Source organism: Suricata suricatta, chromosome 9 (genome assembly GCF_006229205.1).
Source record: "Suricata suricatta isolate VVHF042 chromosome 9, meerkat_22Aug2017_6uvM2_HiC, whole genome shotgun sequence".
Lineage (NCBI taxonomy): Eukaryota > Metazoa > Chordata > Mammalia > Carnivora > Herpestidae > Suricata > Suricata suricatta.
In genome coordinates, this window is record NC_043708.1 from 80,694,467 (window position 1) to 80,701,387 (window position 6,921).

The 6,921-nt window shown below is 52.6% G+C and overlaps 1 protein-coding gene across 1 annotated transcript in view; it reads left to right on the top strand.

Moving 5' to 3' along the window:
• Positions 1–6,272: 6,272 nt before the first annotated feature.
• Positions 6,273–6,921, top strand: part of DISP2 (dispatched RND transporter family member 2) — a 12,182-nt gene continuing 11,533 nt past the window's right edge. Inside the window, exon 1 of the mRNA XM_029952559.1 lies at positions 6,273–6,395. Within this exon, the coding sequence (XP_029808419.1) occupies positions 6,283–6,395 (113 nt within the window). The 5' untranslated portion in view covers positions 6,273–6,282. The remainder of the gene's footprint in view (positions 6,396–6,921) is intronic.

Here is a 6,921-nt window from a genome sequence, read left to right on the forward strand (position 1 = left end):
TCTGGATCCTGTGGTTCTATTTTTAATTTTTTGAGGAACCTCCATATGATTTTCCACATTGGCTGCACCAATTCACATTCCCACCAATAGAACCTGGTGATTTCATTCCCTCCACATCCTCGCCAATACTTGTTATGTCTTATCTTTTTGATAACAGCCATTCTGACATGTGTGAGGTGATATCTCATTGTGGTTTTTATTTGAATTTCCCTGATTATCAGTGATGTTGGGCATCTTTTCATGTACCCATTGGCCATCTGTGTGTCTTCTTCGGGAAAATGTCTATTCAGATCCACTGCCCATTTTTTTTAACAGGATTGGTTTTGTTTCCTCCAAGGCCTGTCTTTCCTCCTTCTTCCAACCCAACTGGCCCTAAGGTTTTCCTTATCACTCCCTTCCCTAACCCAAATCTCATGAATCTCTTCCATACTCATTATTCACTAAGGGAAAGGATCAAAGGTCAGGAAGGACCTTGGGCAGAGCTCAGAGGCTGATGTCCCGCTAAACATTCATGGTACAAGTAGAAGCCAACAAAAGCAGGTGACTGAAGAGGTGCAGGGTGCTGGGGCTGTTGTACTAGGGGTGTGTGTGTGTGTCTGTGTGTGTGTGAACATTTGTGCTTGCATATTCACCAACTATATGAGTACCAGAGAGCCCTGATGGTAGGTATTTGGTCCTTTTGTCATATGCTCTAGTCTGACTTGGAGACCAGAAAAAAATGAATGTATTGTGCGTGCATAGGGTCCATTCTGGGGTGGGGGTATTATGTGTGCACATAGTCCATTCTGGGGTTGTCCATTGTGATCTGGGTGCCCAAGCAAGATGAAGCCAGCCTTGACACCAGGGCACATCAGCAGCGGCATCCAATAAGAGTGCACTTGTTGGAGAATGGCTAACTGGCTCAGACCCCAAGCCTCCCACCAGCCTCCATCCTTGGTGCGAGGAAGTAGGAACAAGGAGCTAGGGCCCTGGAAGGCTTTCTATTCACTTGTGCTGAATCCCCCAGAGGCCCCATCCTGCTCTTCTCTGCTCTAGGTATACTGCTTTCATCAAGCCTCCCTCTCCTACCTCTATGCCAGGTGTCTACACAGGGACAAGAATCTATAGGGATTGGGTACCATGGCCTGGCACACAGTAGATACACATGAATAACATGACTGACATTGACCAAGTAGAATTGAATTAATACATGAGTGTGAGTCTGAGGTGGTTCTGGGGGTCAAGCGTGAGGGTGTAGGGTTCAGGGACCAGTGCATGATACTTTCATGTCTCTGTCTACCCACCATGTGACTGAACCCACTGGGTCCATTCAACACCAATGCCTGGCACCTACTCAGTGCCCAACTCCATGGTGGGTATGAAGCTAAGTCAGCAGGAGCAGTTTTATCCTTTGAAAGGGCTGTGTGTATACATTCCTGGTAGGGAAGAAGGGGAGACTGAGATTTAGATTACAGGAAACTAAGCCTGTCTTGTTGAATCACAGGTGTTCCTCTTGTCACTCCCTGTGCTTGCCCTATAAAGATGGAGTCAGGTAAGTGTCTGGGAGGCTATGGGGGAAAGAAGGAAGGAGAGGGGGGAAGGCAGAGGCCATCAGTCAAACCATATCTACTGCATGCCAAGAATGTGTGTTCTAGTGAAGGTGGGGGAAGATTCCAAAATGAAAACAATCTCTTCTATTTTGCAGAACACTTTAAAGTTTAAGAAACATGCTCCTACATCCTTCATCTCACTAGATCTTCAACCTCAGGAGTAAAACAGACAGGTGCTTCTCCTGTTGTACACACGAGGCCCAGGGAAATTAGGGATCATCCTCAGGATTGGGCCATGGAGATATGGAGGGTCTGGAGCCCAGAACTCAGCTCTTGGCCGCTGTGCCCTTGGCTTCCCTCAAAAGGAACAAAAGACTATCCTGGCCCACAAGAAATAGAAATCTCATGGAGTAGATGATTCCCACCAATGGAGCACTTCAGAACACCCAGGACCACTCAGATTGGTCACTGTAGAATGAGCCCTCTGGACCCAAAATGGGAAGGCAGGGTCAGAATGGCCCAGTATCAGCATACTTCCAAAAGGAAGGCACACAGAATCAAGCAAGAAAGATTTCCACGTGGGAGGACACATGAGCAAAGGCTAAGAGCTGGGATCACAGGGTCAGAAGCAGGAACCCACCAAGTGTATGAGCAGAGACTGGGTTGGAAAAAGTAGGATTTGGGGGAGGGGTGGGGGAGCGGTGGAAAGGTAGGTCCTGTCCAGAAGTGGAAGCAGAAGATTCAGGATTTGTCATTGTGGAGTGCCTCCCTTAGTGTCATGGAATTTGGCCCAGGTTGAGAGTGCAGACAACTGATAGACTGGGGCTAAGAACACACTTCCTGAGTTCACCGCACACTGGAGGACTCAGCCAGCTCTTCAGCAAACAGGGACACACAACTAAGCTTTGTTCTGACTTTCAATATATCTATATCTGTTGTTGAGAGAAAGAACAATGGTCAGGCAAGTGATATTTTTGGGGCTGCGGGGGGGGGGGGGAGGCGGTGACCACAAATTCAGAACCAGGGAAAGGACAGGTATCTCCCTGCAGAACTAAATGACTAAAGCCGCTGCTTTTTCTCCTTTCCTCCCCCACAGGTCCGAAGGTAGGAAATCTCTCTGCGGTCTTCCCTTTCTCCTCCCAGCCACTGTGTCCTCCAGACCTCCAGCCCACTTCCCACACCTTAAGGGGACAAGCATGACCTTCATGAAATGAAGAGTAGGGAGCAGGCTCGGCCATCGGCCCCACTGGCAGGCAGGCAGGGGCACCACAGTGTTCCTCCACCCCCTGCCGGCTGCAGCCTTCTCCTGGGCTCCTTTCCTGTTTTCCCATCTGTCTCTCCCGCTTCCTCACATCCCCTCCCCATCTCAGCCTCTCTCCTGCTGCTTCCCCGCCTGTTCCATGTTTCTCCGCTTTCCTGACTACCCCCACAGCCTGCCTGGATGGCTGGCTTGCTCTCAAACCCCAACCACACTGCAGGGCCCCAATGACCTGCCTCTGCCAGAGAAGAGAGGCTGCCCACCCTCCTCCCTCCACTGGCTACCACCAGCCGACATGGCGCCTAGGCCTGGAACTGGCCCCACCGCAAAAGAGCCATAGAAGGGATGGCAGGCAAGGTGGGAAGTGGCTGTTTCCAGGCATCGCTGAGCCTGGATGAGGAAGGGGCTGCTCTAACACGGTCACAGGAAGGGCCCTAGCCCTGGAGCCTGTATCTTCCTTGCCCATGCCAAGCTCTTATTCAGAGCTAGGAGAAAGAAGCAGATTAGGGATAGGAACAGAGCCCTCCCCCTCTCCCTCAGGGCTCCAGGCCCCCCAGTGCCCCAGCACTAGAAGCAAGGTGGTGGGTGTCTCTCTTCTCTTTCCTGGGCCTGTGGCAAGAGGCAAAGCCACTCCTCTGGCCCTGGAGTGTCAGGGGTGGTTCCAGCAAAGACAGAAGGTTAAGTCACATTCTTTCCAGCCTCTTCTGGCTGAGGCAATAAAGCCTTGATTTTACTATTTTTATTCTTCCTAGTTTCTTGAGTCTGGCACCTACTCAGGGACAGGCTTGGGCTCACACTGCACCCACTGTCATGCACACACAACAATGCACATGCACCCAGATGCATGTATCTGTGTGCACAACAGGCATGCGTATGTATTCACCCATGCACATGTACACAGAACTCTGCATATAAATGGAGCACACATCATTGTCCCTATACACAGACACACACACTGTACTTATGTAGAGAACATGTACACCCTCATTTGCTACCTCCCACTTTTCGTCTCCTCCCACCCTCCAGCTACCCCGGGTCTTCCTCCTCAAATCCTGCCTCTCCCCTAGCCCTGCCTCTTGTTGTCTCCTTGGCCCTGGTCCTCAGTATAAGCTCTTCTATAGCCCCATCTTCCTCCTCCCCCAGCCCTACTCTCACTTATAAGTAGTCAGCCTGCAGTTCCTAGCCTGGCAAAATCTCTAATCACTCTGTAAGGGTTCCTGGCTGAGAGAAGGGAGAAGATGAGATAATTCTGCTTCTTACTTACAGATGAAATAAACCAAGGTCCAGGGAGTTGGCATCCTATCTTGACTCAAGGAATAGAAACCACTGAATCTAGGTTCCTCCCCTTTTGTCTGCTTAGTGCTCTGGCTTCATCATTTGCTGTCCCTGCCTTCCAGCCCTCTTCCATGATCCCCTGCTAGTGCCCAGGAACACAGAGTCCTCTACAAAGAGGGTGAAGGGAAGGGGGAAGGAAGAGGGAAAATGATCTTGGGTAAGATTGGCACTGACCTCTGATGTTAACATTGTTCATTGGCTTCCCACAGGGGCACTGCCATGGTGGTGGCCATGGCCCTGGACCCACCTCCCTGGCCATGGCCCAGGGCACTGTCCTGGGGGAAGCCACCCCCCAGGGCCCTGTAGGCCCCTACCTGGTCCGCCTCACTAAGGAAGCAGAAGAAAGAGGATCCAAGAATGGGGAGCATGAGTGGGTTGCCCTGCTGACCTGGATTGAAGCCTGAACCAGAATCTCCTCTTTCTAATAAACAGCTTCCCAAGAGGCCATGTTTTACTCTTAAAGAGCCTATCTTCCTTCATATCCAACTTGGTACCTAAGCAGCCTGATGGCCTCTAGTTATAAAAATGAGCACCCAGTCAGGCACTCTCAGAAGCTTGGCTCCGTGGTGCCCATAGCATATGGTTGTGTAAGACCACCCCTCCTTTCCTTTTCACTTCACCTCGGCCCTCTCCTATCAAACAGCCTCAACTATTTCCTCATCACTTTAAGCCCATCATATACACAAATCTGGACCTGATGGGTCTTCCAAGGTTCCATCTAGATGCCTCACCACAAAGATCAAAAGCCTTCAACAGATCCCTACTATCCAGATAGATTTCTCACCATTCTCTGAAAAGACATTCAACTTTCCAGCCTCCTTTACTTTGCCTATTTCGTCACCACCACCCCTTCCCTACTCCCTGTTCAAGAATACCTTCCCTCAGCCAGCTGAAACTCCACCATTAACATGAAGCCTTCCCTAAAACCCATTAGGAAGAGAGGGGTCCTCTTTGTACAGTGCCCCCTTCTCTGCAGCTTATACCAATCATCATATGGGCCTACTACACCCTACCCACTTGGCACCAATTTATGAGCTGGCTTTTCATATCTCCAGCCAAACTGTAAGCTACTCATGGCAGGCCCACCACTTCTACGTATACCTCTAGATTCTCCCACCCCATCTGCTAGTGACCTATGCCTTGCATAGGGTGGCATTTACACACAACTTAAGGACATCTATATTCTAAATGCCTATAGGTCCTGACTCTCTCCCCAGCCCCATTCCTCATCCAGGGCACCTCCCTGCATATACAGCCAGCCTGCTTGCTGTGAAACCCTTTCTGTCCATCCAAATCCCACATCTGGGACCCCCTCCACTGCCAACTCCCAGGCCTCTCACACCACCTTTATCTATTACTAGCCCTCCACCCAGGCCTATCCCAGGCCCATCACGCCTCCCTCCCTGACAGTCATTCCCTGATGGAGGCAGCAAGTGTCCTAAAGTGAGAGGCTATTTGGTACCTCCCATGCTGAAGTGGGGTGATTTTAAGAGCTGTGAATTCTCTCTTTACTCCCTCTTCCCACACCCCACACTCAGCACTTGAATAACAGAAGCCAGGCTCCATGCCTGAGGGGTGCAAACTCAGGTTCAGGTCCAGAGAAACGTGAAGAAAGACCCAGCTTGAATAGTGCCTAATCCCACTGGGGTGAAGGGGGTGGTTGCTGAGCAAAGCCTAAAGAAATGTGGAATTTAAGCCGCCAGACCTCTCAATCCTTTGGCTTCCTGCACAGTGAAGTGCGGATGTGGAAGCTTCTCCCTCTTTCTGGCTTTAAGAGTGCGTTTCAAGTTGTGAGACTCTCTGCACGGTGCCTGGAGTCGCGCTTCCTGGTCCCTTATGGGAAGACCGATGTCCCCCTGGGAAAGGCCAATGTGCAGATTACAGCAGACAGCCGGACTCCTAACAGCAGCTCTCAAACTTGGGCTGGGTAGAGGGGCCCACCACTACCAGCCACAGGGTCTTAAAGACCGCAAAGCCTCCAGCACTAGGCAGAGGCTCGGCTAGAAGCCTCTGTCCCCGCCTTCCGGTGCCGCGCCCATTGGCTGGGCTCCTTGTAGGCCCCGCCCACCAATCTGTCCGACTGGCGCTGACGCATGCGCGGGAGCCCGTCACCGCTGCCGCTTCAGCACCAGCACCCGGACAGCGGCGCCGCCCACGGGCATGGACGCTGGTAGCGGCCGCAGCAGCAGCGGTCCGGCTCCCGGCCCGGGTCCGGAAGGGGAGCAGCGGCCCAAGGGGGAACCCTTGGCGCCAGACGGCAGCTCCCCGGACAGGTAGGGCGGACTGCTCCGCAGACCCAGCTCTCAGACCTTCCCAGCACCCCTGCCCCAGGTATCTCCGTAGCCGCCATATGTCTCCCTCATTCATTCCCCAGCCCCTCCCAGAGCCCTTTCTACTCCCCCGAGCTACAGGCCCCCTTGCCACGCCCTCATTCTGCCCCGTCCAATTTTCTCTCTCCTTGATACCCCCTACTGTCAGTCCTCGTCACCCTCACTGCCCCGTACCTGCCCCACCCACTGTTCCTACCTTACCTCTAAGGCCGGGGGCTCCTCCGCCCCTCCAGCTCCCTGAGCCCCGCCGTCTAGGCCCTGCCCCCGCATCTTCTCAGTAAGCCCCAAGCCCGCAGCCACCTTAGTCTGGGTTCCAGCATGTCAGTGTGCTCGAAGGTGTGCGTGCAGGGTAGACAGGAGGATCCCCAAGGTGTGTGTCCTGAGGAGAGCAGACCCTCGCCGCCACGCCAGGGACTGTCTTTGTCCATTACCGTCAGTCTCCAGTCTACCCTGCATGGCCGGCTGCACA